This window comes from Mugil cephalus, chromosome 10 (assembly GCF_022458985.1).
Source record: "Mugil cephalus isolate CIBA_MC_2020 chromosome 10, CIBA_Mcephalus_1.1, whole genome shotgun sequence".
Lineage (NCBI taxonomy): Eukaryota > Metazoa > Chordata > Actinopteri > Mugiliformes > Mugilidae > Mugil > Mugil cephalus.
Window position 1 is genome coordinate 10567781 of NC_061779.1, and position 16203 is coordinate 10583983.

At 41.0% G+C, this 16203-nt stretch overlaps 1 protein-coding gene across 2 annotated transcripts in view; it reads left to right on the forward strand.

Annotated features, from left to right (window-relative positions):
- Nucleotides 1-16203, forward strand: part of furinb (furin (paired basic amino acid cleaving enzyme) b) — a 78907-nt gene that overhangs the window by 45894 nt on the left and 16810 nt on the right. For both annotated transcript variants that reach the window (XM_047595601.1, XM_047595600.1), the window contains exons 6-7: nt 814-890; nt 14928-15016. In XM_047595601.1, coding sequence (XP_047451557.1) covers nt 814-890; nt 14928-15016 — 166 coding nt within the window. The remainder of the gene's footprint in view (nt 1-813; nt 891-14927; nt 15017-16203) is intronic.

Below are 16203 nucleotides of genomic sequence, written 5' to 3' on the forward strand. Positions count from 1 at the left end.
AGATAACATTAGCAGTAACTTGGTCCAGCTTACACACCGCTGTGTTACCTGGTTCATTGATACACAGGAACATAAGCGTAGACATGTACTTAAATCAATTTCTTTAAGATTTGATTAAGGCTGCACGATTCTGGAAAAATGTGAATCACGATTTTTTTTTTGATTATTTTTGCTTAGAATTGAGATCACAATTCTTTGGCACGATTTTTTTTTTTTTTTTTTTTTTTACCAAATGTTTATTGCACTGATGAACTTTAACTAAAAAACATTCAAATGGTCGTTCAAGTTGCCTTGCGGTGCTGCAACGAGGGCAGAACACACTTTGCACCTCGGACTATTTGTCATCGTCTGGCTTAAATCCAAAATACTTTAACATCGCCGAATGCGAACCTTTTTTGGCGCACGGGTTTGGTTCGGGTCTTTATGATTCTTTGGCATCCATTTAGTTAACTTTACCGCTGACTTCTCTCTGCTTCTGCTTCTCTCTGTTTCCACACACTCAACTGCAGACGGAATCACGTGTTGTAAAGACGCTTTACCATAGGTCGAGGCCGGAGTCAGTGGCAGTGCTGCCTTTAGGGGCGCTTGAAAAAATACGGAAGAAATGGGAGCATTTGTTTGTGATGCCGCTCGTGAAATAAAATGCTTAAGAATCGTTGTGTTCCGAAATTAGATCCCGTGTATGTGTGAATCGAGACCGCCTGTTATTGACTATGTAAGCATAGTAGGGTCTTGTATAGAGTGTTACTGACTAACCAGCTATTGCACTGAGTCATTTAAAATTCTTCTGCTGGTGTCCTTACTCTCTCTTAGGACCCTGAGGCCAGCTATGACGTCAATGATGGAGACGTTGACCCCCAACCCAGATACACCCAGCGTAACGAGAACAGGTAATTTCTCAGCAAACTTTGTGGAAGTTTGGCAACCAGGCACAATTATTTTCCATTGTCAGCATGGGGAAGCACATTTAGAAGCTTAGCAGTCATTTGGAATGTGACCTCCGCTGTTGTTTGCCTCGTAGCACTAGCTTCCCGCAACCATTAGCTGACTGGAAATGGTACTGGCAAGAAAGCAAGCATGTACAGCCTTTGTCCCTGTTCTTTTCACAGAAGAATTTACATTTCGAAACCAATTATATAAGTTTTCGAGCAGCAGAGCAGTCATTCCGTGAAAGTCTTGAGATATTGTTGCTTTTTTCCCTTGCTTCAGTTCACAAGCCAAGCAGCTGTAGCAACATTTCAAGGTCCAGCTTCTACAGCCCCACAGCTACATTGCCATTTATTTGTTACTAGTACAATGCATGTTTACTCTCCCTCAGTGATTCTTACCATCCCTCGCAGTCTTTGGTGATCACATTAATACGTGTTTGCCCCAATTTTATAATGGAGCAGTAAAGCTCCAGCGAGAGTGAATCCTAAAAATTCAAGCCTCCCATCTCCCTGTTTCTTCAAAAACTATGCTTTCTGGTCTTCTGCTTTAGTCCAATCCCCCTGGAGCAGATGAGAAGCCACAGCCCGCCTCTGAAATGCGCAGCAGGATTTGTCTCAAATCTCTGCCTTTTCTAGGACGCCTGCCACTAAGTCTTTTTCTACTTGTTTGTTTGTTTTTCTTCTTTATTTCGGTTTCAAAGCGCCGCATCCACTTGCACGTGGTCAGAGGGAGAAGCTAAAATAAGCTTAGAGATTGTAAAAGCTACTGTGTGAAATTAGAATTGTTTCTGCGCCGAGGTTCTTTTTTTTTAACAATGTCTCTAAGCCGCTTCTGTTGTACAGCTAGTGTTGTTTGCTCTTCGTTCCTCATCTGAAACGTGATCTGTTCATTACGGTATTTATTTATCTTGGGGTGGGCATCAGCAGTTTCTGAGCAGAAGGCTTTTTTTTTTTTTTTTTTTTTTTTTGTCCTTGCCGACAGCTAAAGCATCCATGCAGAGCAACCCCAGTCCTTTCTGTCAGTGTAAAGTAGATTCTACTCCGTCCTGCTGATGGAACAAAGCACTACTGGGCAGGGGATTACTCTCTGACTCCGGTTCACTTCAGCCACCCAACTGCACTGTGCTATTACTTCAGAACACACAGACATGTAATAAAAACACAAGGCGCACAGGTTTGCTGTAACACGCACTCCACTGTCCTTGTCAGTCAGATTGTCAGCGTAATTACCTTCGACCGCATCAATTTATCAGCATGAAATGAAAAGCAAGGGAGTGTCTCTGTGTCTCAAAGTGACCTGTGGACAAATTATATCCAATGAGTTATGTAAATCATCGCGGACTAATACAGGTCGACAGTGAGTAATGCTCGCAGCTCCCTCACAATGAGATTATATGAATATATTCATAGGACAACAAAAAACAGAGCGGAGTCAGAGGCTGGCATTTTCCAGAGTCATGAAGGCCAGTTCATTTGTACTTATGACATGCAAGGGTGATTTATGAATTCTCATCTCAGGGCTTTTTTTTCCTATAGAAAAGCTCCGTTGAGTTGGCGGTTATTGTTAAAGGGAGAGGAGGCAGCCTTGGAGTAATATAAGGGAGGTTGAAGTCTGGTCAAGCAGGTAATCCATTTGTGCTTCATCATGAAAATGTTTCCCTTTTCTTCCTTTATTTGTCCACTTCTCCTCGATCATGTCAGTGAGTTACGGACGTATGGGGCTGCGCTCAGAGCGGAAAATAGCGAGATGGATTTCACCCCCCGCCTTCAACGCGCTTGTAGAGAATAACTATATTTTAAAAAATCAATCAGTGACAAGAGGGCTGTGCGGTATGCTCGATATCGTAATGGAGGTGTCGATCTAAAGGTGTCTGATTAAAACTTTAATAACACATTACATTTTTAATTATGGCCTCGCCCGAATCGTTTGCTCCTGTTGAATTTGGGCAGCGGATCACATTAAACGATTGCGATATAACAATAAGGACACGACGTCAATAACAATATTATAAATGAGTTCTCATCCGGGGGCAAACTGCCGCACATTTCGAGTCCATTTTCTGCATAGTCAACGCCGATTTAAAACACAATATAAAAAGAACCTCTCTGTCTTAATTAAATGAATAAAAATTTATTTTAAGGCGTGATTAAAAGACAGGCTGCGTCTGTGCCAAAGGAAAACCGTTCCAGAGTTTAAGGGGCTGTAATTGCAAAAGCACGATCTCCCCTTTGCCTTAACCCGGTCCGTGGGACTACCAGAAGCAAGTGGTCAGCAAACCTGAGGGAGCTCAGTGCAGTGTGTGGTTGTAGGAGCCTAGAGATATAGGTTGGAGCCAGTCTATACAGTAAAAATGTCTTTAGAAAGGATCATCCTTAAATGAATGTAGTGCACTTACTTTTATCACTGAAAGATAGTTGTCGCATGAAACATATTAGTCAAGCGTATTTATCGTATTATGTATGTTCATGTAGAACCTTGACAAGGTGAAAGTGAAGGGTAAAGCATCATTTTGCAGCAGGTGTATATAACCAATCATTTTCATAATACAGCAGAACTCAACACCGCTCTGCCAGTTGTCAGTCGAGTTACTTTCATTTGAAGATGTGATAAATGATCTTTTTCCTTCCCAGTTGTCAGCAATGGATCATGTTAATCTCCAAAGCAAACACAGATAAGAATAGAAAATGGTTTGAGTTTCTTACGGCAAATACGTTTAGCCAGGCAGTTCAGCTCACCTGGTTACTGCCCTATGTTCTTTATTCAGCTCCACAGATGAATAGCACACTGCCTCTGTCCTACCTACGTCCCTGTGGAGAGCTATTACCTCCTGTCGGGAGCTTTGCGCGGGGGTCCATTAATTGAGAGCCACATGTCGGCGTGGAAAGCCCATGCGCTAACAGCTCTTATGCATTTTGTCCTCCATTACAAATGCTAACGTCAGTCCGAGTCAAGGCTAAATGAAGAGGTGTAGCGGCTAATCTGGGTGGTGGCATTGAGCAAGCCCAAGAAAAGTGTTTGCACGCCTCTCTTGCCCCAGCAAATTGCTTTGTCCTTGGTGACGCTTGGCTGTTTGTTTCGCTGACCATGAAAATGCTTCTTCAGCAGAAAGACGCTGCATTGGAAAATACTAAATGCACCCGTCGTTGCAGAAGACGCTCTTCCAAAGTTTAATTGTGTTAAATTATTCATTTCTGCTGACGTTAGTTAAGGTTGGGCAGGTGTCCCTTCCAGTAGATGGTTCTGGAAACTCTACAGTGACAAGAGATAAAGCAGATGGTGACTTTTACTTAGAGGGGACATATTTTGCTAATTTCCAGATCCTCTTTCTATTCTGGGGCCCCACCAAAGTAGCCAAAAAAAAATAAAAAATCCTTATCTGTCTTTACTACTTGTTATGCAGCTGGTCACTTTAGCCTCTGCCTGAAAACCGGCAATATAGGCTCCGAGCTCTTAAATGTGTCCTCTGTCCTAAAATACTTTTTTACTGGTTGGAAGGCTTTTTGGAAGCTTTTGTTTGTCAGGTGTTCCAACAGAAAACTGTAAACCTTTGTAGATGTTTCAGGCATCTGATCCAGAATATGAGAATGGGCAAGAGCATATTATACTTATTGTGTGAAGTTATTATGACAATACAATGTTCTGCCTGGAAACCTTTGGACCTGGCATTTTGTGGATGTTACTTAGACGTGTACCACCTTCCTAGACCAGACCAGGAACCCCTGATCAAGTATCTGTGGAACAAGCCTAATCCACCCATAGGACCCAAAGGCCGCCACCATTATCATCCTTTTGCCAGAAGCAACAGGACACTCTCAGAAGGCCCATGTCCATTCTCTGATGAGTCACAGCTGCCTTTGAGGCACCAGGGAACGTGGTCATAATGTTATCTCTGATGGGTGTATGTGCCCCTGTGGTAGATGAACGTGTGGGAAGTGTGCTAAAATGTAAACTGAAGTGAAAGAAGTCTGCCGTCAGGATATGCCAACGGTTACGCACCCAGTAAAATGGTTCCACTGCTCAATATTTCCGCACCTTCAGTTATTTGTGAACTTTGTGAACTAGGTATTAATAAAGGAACAAAGTTCTTCATATTTTAATAAAAAAAATTCTGTTAAACATTTTTCATAAACGCAGTGTTAAGACCATAGAAATATTATCAAATGATTCCTATAACTAGGATTGTTGATGATTAAATGACTTTCCCTCCTTTTGTGGTTTGCTGCCGATCGTTAAATAATTCTGAATGTTACCTCTGACAGGTTAGCAGCCGTGGGGTTAAATGTTTTTGTTCATCCCCGATAACACTACACATCCGAAAATATTTTTTTAATGAGTGGCTGGGGGGTTAGAGGGTAAAATAAATCTCAATCCAATTTGAATTCCAACTGCAACAGCAGAGGAAAGGGGAAGCGGGGAGCAAAATGGCAACTGGGTTAAATACTGTCTGCGGGCACTGTGTCCTTGGCCAAACTTTGTCAGACATGTGGCTAAGGCACTAAATGAACCCCATCCCGGAGAATGCAAATGAAAATGCCTGTCCTGTTTTCCTGGTGATCCACATCCCTGATGTGCAAACGCCGCGCGCATATCTAAGTCTGCGTGAGGGCTATAAATCTTTGTCATCGGGGGGGTGATAGAGGACAAATCAGTCTAAAGGAGGGCGCAAATCAAAGACGACAGCTTCCTCCTGCGTCGTCTGCTTTAGCGCCTCTGTTACAGTGTTTGACACTGGTCGCACCTGCGTTGCGTGACTTAACTGCTGACACATTTCAGAACACAGCGTTTTGTGGAACCGGCATTGCTCATGGAGTTTTTTTTTTGTTTTTTATCCGAAGATGTTTTACATAAACAAACTTTTGTGTTTCTGATTAGCTTCAGTCCACCATGAACACAAAATGTTTGCTTCCTGTAAGGAAAGGGACCAATGGGAAACTTGTGTGAGCCCCATTACGAGACTTCATTTGTAATTCAGAGCACAACGGCTGACAGTCTGTCGAAGGTTTTACTGTCGTTTGAATGGAGAAATAACAATAAGAAAGAAAAAAAAAAAGGGGAACCTGGAGGCGAGAAATATTTTCTCTATTCATTCTGGCCCTTGCTTGCCACAGATAAACGGTTTTCTCTATTTACACCGAGTTTATCAATTATTGTCTACAAAGCTGCCACCCTTTGTCTAGCCTGAATACTGTAATTCTGCTTCGCTTTGTATTGTTTATTCTCCAGGGGACAGACTGTATTTTTCAGTCAGGCAGGCAGAATTTTCAGAGGGGATGCTGGCACTCTGTTCTGCTATTATTATTATTATTTATTTTTATTTTTTTTTGCCAAAGAAAAGGGCAGCGTGATTGAAAAGCTGCCTTTTTTTTAAACATTCAATGAGGTGGTGATGGGGGGTCCTCAGCCAAACCCTTTTCTACAAGACATTACTAATCACTTGGAGCCAGTCAATATCACCCGACTCGGCTTACTAGATACTGATGAATGGGATTTTAAAGCAGTTGTGTCTGCAGTTTGTGGAGATAATCCAAGTTGCACGGGCTATTTGAGGCTGAGCTATATGTTACTTTGATCGGTATAAAGCCATTTGAAACCGCCGTCTGAACACGCGTCATTGCTTGGATGACTGTATCTAATTTGTTCAGATGCAGACACTGTGCGGCTCTGTTTTCAATCATGTCCCGTTTAGCGTCTTTATCACCGGGCTATGGTCATTTTATCCACAATAACCACATTAAAAGAGTTTATTTCCTCTGCTCCACGGTGCTTCATGAAGCAGAGTAATGATAAATTTTATTTTTAGAGTAGCACAGCTGGTACTGCGTGTGGTACCTCACAGTAAATTCGATTTCTGGCCCTCTCCTTTGTAGATTTTTCTCCCTCCTGCAACACATGAGTTACCTCCCACATAAAGACATGCGAATAAGATGGATCGGAAAGTCGTAATTACCTAGGGATAAATTCTGTGACTAGTAACTGTGTCTATCTATACTTGCGTCTAGTACTTAAGTGTTTCTCCTCCCTACTGCCCATCATATTGATAAATAAGCAGCCATCACTGTAAGTGGGTGTAAAAGGAAATCATCACATCACTTTCTGTACGTTTCTGGAGAGAGAACCTCTGTGTTCATCCACACGATGAAGACATCTCCTCTTGGACTCCAGTGTAACAATTTCAACAGACCTGCCTAGGGCCACAGCTGAGCTGAACAAAGCCTGAGCAAAAAATAACCTAATCCTTACGGCAGCTACAACGGACCCTATTCAACCCCTGTAAAACAGATATGAACCAGCAGAGCAGTGCCAAGAGACACATCTTACAGTTTAACCAAGCATGGGTTAGACATTAGTCACGCTTGATGATGCATATTTCAACACAAATGCTCTATGCAACACCACACTAACGTATTATATATATATTTATACATATACAGTACTGTGCAAAAGTTTTAGGCAGGTGTGGGGAAAAAATGCTGCAAACTAAGAATGCTTTTAAAAAAATGAAGCATTAATAGTTTATTTTCATCAATTAACAAAATGTAGTGAATGAACAGAAGAGAAATCCAAATCAAATCAATATTTAGTGTGACCACCCTTTGCCTTCAAGACATCATTAGTTCTTCTAAAAAAAACTTGCACACAGTTTTTGGAAGGAACTCCACTGGCAGGTTGTTCCAAACATCTTGGAGAACTGACCACGGATCTTCTGTGGATGTGGACTTCCTCACATCCTTCTGTGTCTTCGTATAATTCCATACACACTCGATGATGGTGAGATCAGGGCTCTGTGGGGGCCGTGCCATCACTTCCAGGACTTCTTGTTCTTCTTTTCACTGAAGATAGTTCTTAATGACGTTGGCTGTGTGTTTGGGGTCTTTGTCATGCCGCAGAATACATTTGGGGCCAATCATATGCCTCCCTGGTGGTATTCCATGATGGTTAAGTACCTGAGGACACCATTAATCCTGATCAAATCCCCAACTCTGTGTGCAGAAATGCAGCCCCAAACTTGCAAGGAACCTCCGCCGTGCTTCACTCTTGCCTGCAGACACTCATTATTGTAGCGCTCTGCAGCCCTTTGGTGAATAAACTGCCTTCTGCTCCAGTCAGATATTTCAAATTTTGAATCTATCTGCTGATATTTTTTTTCCTATATTTTCGTGCATAGTACAGTCTCTATGGCTTTGTTTCTGTCTCAGAGATATGGATTTTAGCTGCAACTCTTCCATGAAGACCACTCCTGGTCAGACTTCTCCAGACGGTAGATGGGTGAACCTGGGTCCCACTGGTTTCTGCCAGTTCTGAGCTGATGGCTCTGCTGGACATGTTCCAATTACAAAGGGAAATAAGCTTTGTTTTCATCTGCTGTTTCCCTGGCCGACCACTGCGTCCTTGACATTGTGCAAGAGTACCTACAAGGATTGATGCTGATTTGAAGGCAAAGGGTAGTACCACCAAAACTCAACGTGACTTAGATTTTTCTTTTGTTCGCTCACTCAAAATTCATGCAAGTCTTACGATTTTCTGATGAAATATGTTTCTTGTGAGCACATAACCCTGATGTGAAATCTTTAAAGATAACTGCAAATTACTGTAGTAATTAACCCTTTACAGTGCCTAGTCTAAGCTTAACCAAGGCCAATCATGCCTCCACTACGAAACTCAATAAATCAATTGAGGATCATAATATTTTACAGTTATTTGCTTGTGAAATCCATCTACTCCATCCAGTGCTGCCATGGTCACATCAACTCACCCAACCACTGAAATATACAACACTGGCATTTCTGACTAGTGAATATCCAATTTTGGATCTGAGCACATCATCATGCCCTCTACTTAAGAATAATAACATAACATTTTACCAACTTTAAGGCCCACTTTCCCATCCCAGAGTGTCTTATTGCTGCAACAAAAAAAAAGTCCAAAGCCAGATTCGAAAATATAATAGAAATAACAAAGTCACGTAATTAGTCATGCGCAGGGATTTTTACTGTTTTAGAATGAGATGGTAAGGTTTGTGTCTGAATTTTTTAGGTCGTCAGATAAGTTCACTGGATCAGATTAGAGTTTAGCTCGTGTTTAAATGTCACCTTTAGTAAGAAGATACCTTTTTTGGTTTGTCAAATTTCATGAGTAGTTCAACTTTGGACATGTCTACAACCAGAGATAGAGATACTGGGGAGTAGCTTTATACTTTGAGCCTGTATGGTTTGTGCTTACACTTCATCATGTCCTGAGAGATTGTCTTGTATGACATGCCTACATTGTCCAATGAACAGCAGGGCTATGGCTTCTCCAAATATGGTGCGCTGTCCTGGGGAGAAGAGATAAAAGCATTACCTCACTCCGTCCCCTTTGCTCTTACTGATAAGATAAGGAAGGTCACATTGCTTGTGTGAACAGAGTGTCTTGTTCAGCAACCTTTTATCTAAGCTTTGTTTAAGCTTGGTTGGCCTTTTCCCCATGGCGTGTATTTTGGCGAAAGTATGGAGCACCTTCTAAATAATGATTTATTTACTGCAATTGCCTTTGTCCAAGGTGGGCTGCGCTATCTTTAAAGCGTTTTGCTGTCTTGCCACGTCTGTGTGCAAAATTCAACTTTCCCATTATTTTCAAACTGCAGTCCTGCCTGACCTCACAGCTTGCTGCGTCTCTGACACCTCTTGCAATCTACTTTAAATGGATATAGAAGTGATGCATTCAGTAAAGTGTTTTATGGAAATCATTTAATTTCATGGATATTTGAAAGATAAAATTGTGGCATCATCGGAAACTCTTTTGCCTGCTGCCGCACGTCTGAGCCTCTGCGGATATATTAAGGTGTCTGGCTGTTTTAGCTAAATTCAATCCTGGTCAATCACTCGCACACACACACACACACACACACACACACATGCATGTGAACCTGCAGATAGTATTCAGAACAGCTGAATCTTGGTGTGTATGTTTTCTGTAAATATATTCCTGGGCATCTGGCTCTGTATTCACTCTGCCTGCCTTGGCTGAAACCCCTGCTTGGCATCACATCTGTAGCTGCTTGGTCTGAGGATATGTGCCGTCTGGGGCGTAAAGGTTTTTTTGAGATGCTCTGGATGTAACAATAACTGTACGTGCAGATATTTTCAGGCAGACCTCAGTGCAAAACACTGATTACCATTTACTTACATTTCCAATGTCGAAATACCACACCTTTTGTTTTTGGTTAGGCTACATGATTCTTTGTAAGCAAAAAGCTGCATACGAGTATGCAGAATGCGTGGGCATGGAACGAAATTTCTGTTTTCTGATTATATTTTGTTTGTAGTCTGAATAGTAGTGAGCGCTCATGTTTGAACGGGCTGAAATGGAGGCCGAACGCTTTCTCGCACCCTGTCAAGAAGCAAACTAACAACGCATTACATTTGTAAAGCAAATACTGTAAAGAATAAATGACTGCAAATAGACCGCCTGTGAAACAATCCACTCGTCTGCTCCCATCTCCATTCCCACGACTCGGACTGCTAATTGGACTGTAAACGATGGCTGGCTCATGGAACAATAAGTCTTGGCGCAGATAACTACTGGCTACACCGGAAGCTCAGAAACATTGGCCGTTGTCCCCTCGATGGGTTCCCAGATTGGGGCGTGATTGGCTTGTCGAATCACAGCAAATCCATGCTGCCATATGTGCCAACGTCCTTGTGTAAAGGCGTTTCTGTCAGGATGAATCACTGCAACGTTAACATGACTAAAAACACGTTGAATTCCAAGTGCCTTTGGTTTAGTAAGAAATACTGCGAGTCTATTTAAACAGAACCCATTGTCAGTGTACACATGAAGTTCTTATTTGGCCATAATGACTGAAATTAGTGATTCCACTGTTTAGCCAACAGTGTTGGGTAAACACTGAAAAAGAAAAAAATCTAAATAACTTAATTATGTAACTAAACTTTAGGCCAGCACAAAAACATTTCATTTATCATTTAAAAGTATAATTCCAAAATATATTACTCACAAATTGGAACCCAACCCAAATCTGTTCCCATTAAAGCAGAGGCTGGTGCACAGCCGTAAATTACTGCTACATTAAATTACCACAGACGCACTTAATGTCTTGTATGTCTCAAATTTAGATCCCATCTACGATGATATTATGTTAAATAGGTACACTAAATTATAAAAATCCATTAAGTGAAATCGTTACAGTTCTGTCCTTATTAGCGCTAATGCCCAGCTTACTCACTCATTAAAGAGAACCGCACGCTACCATCAACATAAAATCGTCTCATATTTTGGTCGTGTGGAAAAAAGGGAACGAAAACACGCATTAGTAAACCCAGTCGTCTTATAGCTTCGTTTTTCATGATTTAAAATGACTGGCAGTCACCATTCAAAGACAGTCAGTCAGACGCGCGGTTCTGAGCCAAAACATAATGAGTGGGAGGAGCCGGGCCTCCTCAGCGCTCTGATTAAACAATGGCTGCTCACTAAAAGGTCCGCATGCCACTTCACATGCCGACAGAAACGTCCTGCTGTAGTGAGAACGCAACATCTCTCGAGTCTGATTAACTGAGGCTGTGGATATGCCTCAAGCTTTTTCTAATGCTAAACGTTTCTTTAATATTCTGACAAATTCACTGATTGGTGTATGGGAATTTAACGATTTGCTAATGTGCATCGGGTTGTTACGGTCCTTTAAGCTACATTTTTCACACGCAAAAAAAAAAAAACGTTGCTGTCACATACTGTCTGCTTCCAATTGCTGCTAGTAAATTACATTGCTGCGTTACCATTTAACTCTTTGGCACGTATATTCTTCTTCAGAGAGGTGTCAGTTCACCATTGACTGCTGCTGTTAATACAATGCGGAACTCTTTAGCTGTAAAACAATGTATTTTAACCTCTTGTTAGCAATGATAACATTTTAATTGCGTTGGTGATGTATTACACGCTGCCATATGTGCCAAGGTCCTTGTGAAAGGGCATATCTGTCAGTGACAAATAAGCTCTGTCAGGCTAGCTGATTGCTTGTTTAAAAATCACTTTAAGGCTTGTAGTTCTTGACAGCCCTGGTCATGAAATAAATGTTTTGTTAGGAAGCATTGTGTTGCTTTTTTTTTTTTTTTTTTTTTTCCATTTTGCACATCATCCATTTTCCGCCCGGCAATAAACCTTGAGTTTGTAACGAAGAAAATGGACAGACAGAAAGAAGAATTAGGTATAAAACAGCAGTGAATGTTTTAGCCTGAGCAAAAACCCGAGCATTAGCGGGTGGGTGATATATCACAGAGCCGCACAGGAGTCTAATCAGGATCCCAGCTGGAGGTGCAGCCATGCTCTGACCCCGTGAAACAACTCTGTCCTCTGCCTCATCATCAGTGAAGTTGGGACATCAAAAAGGAATCAAATCTTTTGGCTCGTCTAAGATGGGTCCGTAGATGTAATTAGCGTTAGCTGCGATAACATTCGCGCAGCACGTCCCAGAGACGAGCGCGGAACTGCGCTCTTCCTAATCAGATATCTGCCCTATAATCAGGAGACGATCTTAATGACCTGTGTTAAATGCCAAATGCTCATTCGGCGCCATCCATTCGCCAGCTGATCACACCCTTCAACCTCCGAAAAATCAGTGGAGCAAATTAAATCCATTTCGCTAATGATGACTTTGTTTAGAGTCACGCGAAGCTCCAAAGTTTTCAATTTAGACCGCGGGTTTATAGGACCAGATCTCGATAAAGCGGACGTTTCTGTGACTGGGTTCTGTTTGTGAAGCGTTTGACGTCTAGACAATGCTCAGTAGGAAAACTGTCTGTTCTCTAAAACTTAGGAGGTTGAAGGAATTAATGAGCGAGGCTGAATAATTCATGCGTATCGATAAAATCCCATATTTCATTTTGATGGCCTTTGGCCACTGACTGTCAAGGTAAAGTTAGCTTTAGACAGGTCTTTGTATTTGTCCTCAGGTTTCACTTGAGTCATTTTTCGATTGGAAGAGCCTTTCTACAGTAACCCTGAAGCTGTGTTTTTTTCTTTCTGAGAAATTCAGTAGGAGTTGAAAGAGGAACTCTCTGAAGTACTTGTGAAGGGGAATTTTAAAGTGTTATATGTTCATGGTTTCTTACAAGTACATACTAGATCCCTGATCTTGCCCATACTAACAGTAATGCATATAGGCGGCTCTTTCTGAGACGCTGAATAAATTCAAATATAAGCATCAATCAAAGTAAAATTAACCGGATGTGTTGGATTTATGGGATTATGTATCATCTATATATATCTGTTAGCAGAATTGGAATATACTAATTATAATTATGTTTTCATTTGTGTGTTTTCACTGCCTTAGAATGAACCTTTTATGTCTATATGGGGGGCCATGCTCCCTATATAGACATATATAGACTATATAGGGAGCATGACCTGTTCCGCTGAGTCCATCAAGCTGCACTGTCACATTTCTACACTGGCCTGTTTTTGCTGCCCTTAGCCATGTTTCCATTATCCCAAGTATTTCGATGTGCATCTTGAAGTTAACAATCTGCAACCTCACCCCCATTTCAGCCAACGCCAAAATCTCTTAAAAAAGCTGTTAACATCTTCCTGCAGTGAGGGCGCACCACCCCAAACTTGTAACAATAAATTGCAAATGGGACTACGAAGAGGAACATCCAAAATCCAGCATTATTGTCATCGATTTCTCAAGTAACAGTCTTAGTTGCTCCACATACCGTAATGTATGTAATAATAATGTAATGTACCATAATGCAACTGAAGTATCACATAAGAAAGCATCCATGACAACAGCAGAATTCGAAAACACCTCCTGAACCAGATTTAGAATATAGATTTTAGCACTCGCTCGAGGTGGTTAATTATTATTATTATTTTTTTTTAAGTAATTATGGTTGTGCTTAATGGTAGATTCAATCATCTTTCCAAAATAAATTAGCTCATCAGCTAGTTAAACCTAAGAAGAAGCGTGCGTGGCGTACGTTGTTGTCACACAGCCCTTGCATCTGAATTGATTGCAGTCCTTTTGTGTTTGTCTCCAGATGAAACATGGCCAACACCAGCTGACTGAAGGAATAATTAGCCTAACTGAAAATAAAATAAATCCCGAAGCGTTCTGTCCATTTTCCTCTCATAATTCCCAACGTGAAGACTTTTGTTTTTATTTATTTTTAGTTTTCGTTGGGAAACCTAGCCGCTCTAGATTCTCCGCTTTATTTAGACTGTATGTGTGTTCGGATTTGGTAAAGACGTACAGGCATAACATTATGACTGTTGACTTATGACTTATGAGGTCTCCCTCGCGCCTGGTTTTATTATTGTAATCTGTTTGGTGTGAACACAATTACAGAAAACTCTCTACTGAAACTGTTAAGATTAAAACTGAGAGCGTAGTGTGCTATTGTTCGAAGCTCGGTAAGAAAATGTGTTATCTCGCCGACTTGAAACAGTAAAGTGCTAAGTGGAAGGAAAAATCGAAACATGACAATCTGATGCTCCACTCACTAATAATGATTCGGACTGATGACTGTGTTGTTACCTTGAAGTGTCAGCAGCCCTAACAAGGAGCAGAAGGTTTTTTTTTTGTTGTTTTTTTTTTTTTTATGCTTCTTGGCGTATTTGAAAAAGAAATGTCAAGTGTTCTTAATCCTTTTAATAGTGCATTGTGTTCACCACAAAGGTTGTGGCGCTGTGTGTCGTTTGCTTCTAATGCTGTTTAAATGAGTGTGTTAGGCTTTCAAGACCTATTGTTGCTGCTTCAACGGAGTCTACGGCATGCTCCTGCAGATCGCTCTGTGTTTCTCTTTTGACTGCGCTGTATTTTTAGCAGCATTTCAGTCACAGTGTTGTTTAAAAAGACAAGCGCAGTTCATCGAGTAACAAACATTAACTTTTTTTTTCTTTTCTTTTTTTTAAATCCTTTTAGCACTGCTGTGTGAATTGTGTATTTATGTCATTCCTCATTTCCTGATTACCCTCCCTTCATGAACTTTTCACTTCTCCCTTCCCAGGCATGGGACTCGGTGCGCCGGAGAAGTTGCAGCCGCAGCCAACAACGGCGTGTGCGGAGTGGGCGTGGCTTATAATGCTAAAATTGGAGGTGAGTGATGCGTAGAATTGGTATTTTTTTTAATTAGACACAGTGTTTCATTTGGGTAATAATAATTTAATGTAATATAGCAATATAATTTTAATTGAATTAATTAGAGATAAATGCATGATAAATTTTTCCATTTTAATTAATAACATGCCGTTGGGTTTCAGTTAGAATGCCTTTACCTTATAGTAAGTTTTACATTTTATCAGTGATGGCTTTTAAAGCTGTTCCTGTTTACTGACTAATTGAGACATACAAATGAGTGTGCTACAGAGGTACTGCAATGTACCAATTTCACTGATGTTTTTGATGTCTGGATGAACCCTTTCGAGACCTCACAGCTGGCTTTGAAGCTCAGTGTGGTGGGTCTGGCCATCACCATCTTGACAGATCCTAATGGTGCGTTCCATTTGTACCCAGAAGTTGGAATTTCTGAGTTGGAATTTTCAGCTGGACCGCCCCCCGAAGTAGGATTTACTACTCAGAAATTCGTAGAATCCTCACTACCCCCAATTGAGTTACCAAGATGGCCGCCCCGTGTGTAAAAACTGTAATATTCCGTTTATTAGCACTTCTGATTAGTTTTTGTTGCATGAAATTGGTTGTACAGACAGCATTTTTCGACATACATATGTTGAAATGCTGTTTCAGTGTAATTTCATGTGTTATATAGGAACTACAAGCACATGTCGCGCTAACAACGGCTAAAAACAATAGCCTGGTAAAACCAAAATAGTGTGAAACACCAATGGGGCATACTGTAATTGATAGTGTAGTTTTTTTTTTGTAGTCTAAACTTTTGAATATTTTTATAAATTTCTTTTTTTTTAAACTTTAATTTCAATCTGCACTCAAACAATGTAAATATTGAACAGACCAAATTATATTCTGACAAGGCAAGCGCTTTCATGGATACGGCCATCTACTTTTCCGACTGGAACGCCAATAACTCAGGTGTGACGTCATTCCTAGTGCCGAATTACGACTTCCGACGTAAATGGAACGCACCATTACTCTAATTAACTAAGTGGAGCTGAGGTCACTGAGTTCTAACAACCTGTGAGAGCACAATCATGCATGAGGTCCAGCCTTTGTATAATTTAAACAAGTGACTTTTGTAAAAAAAAAAAAAAATTCCTATGCAAGTGTCACGAATTATCCATAGAAATCCCATCCCACCCCATGTGTGT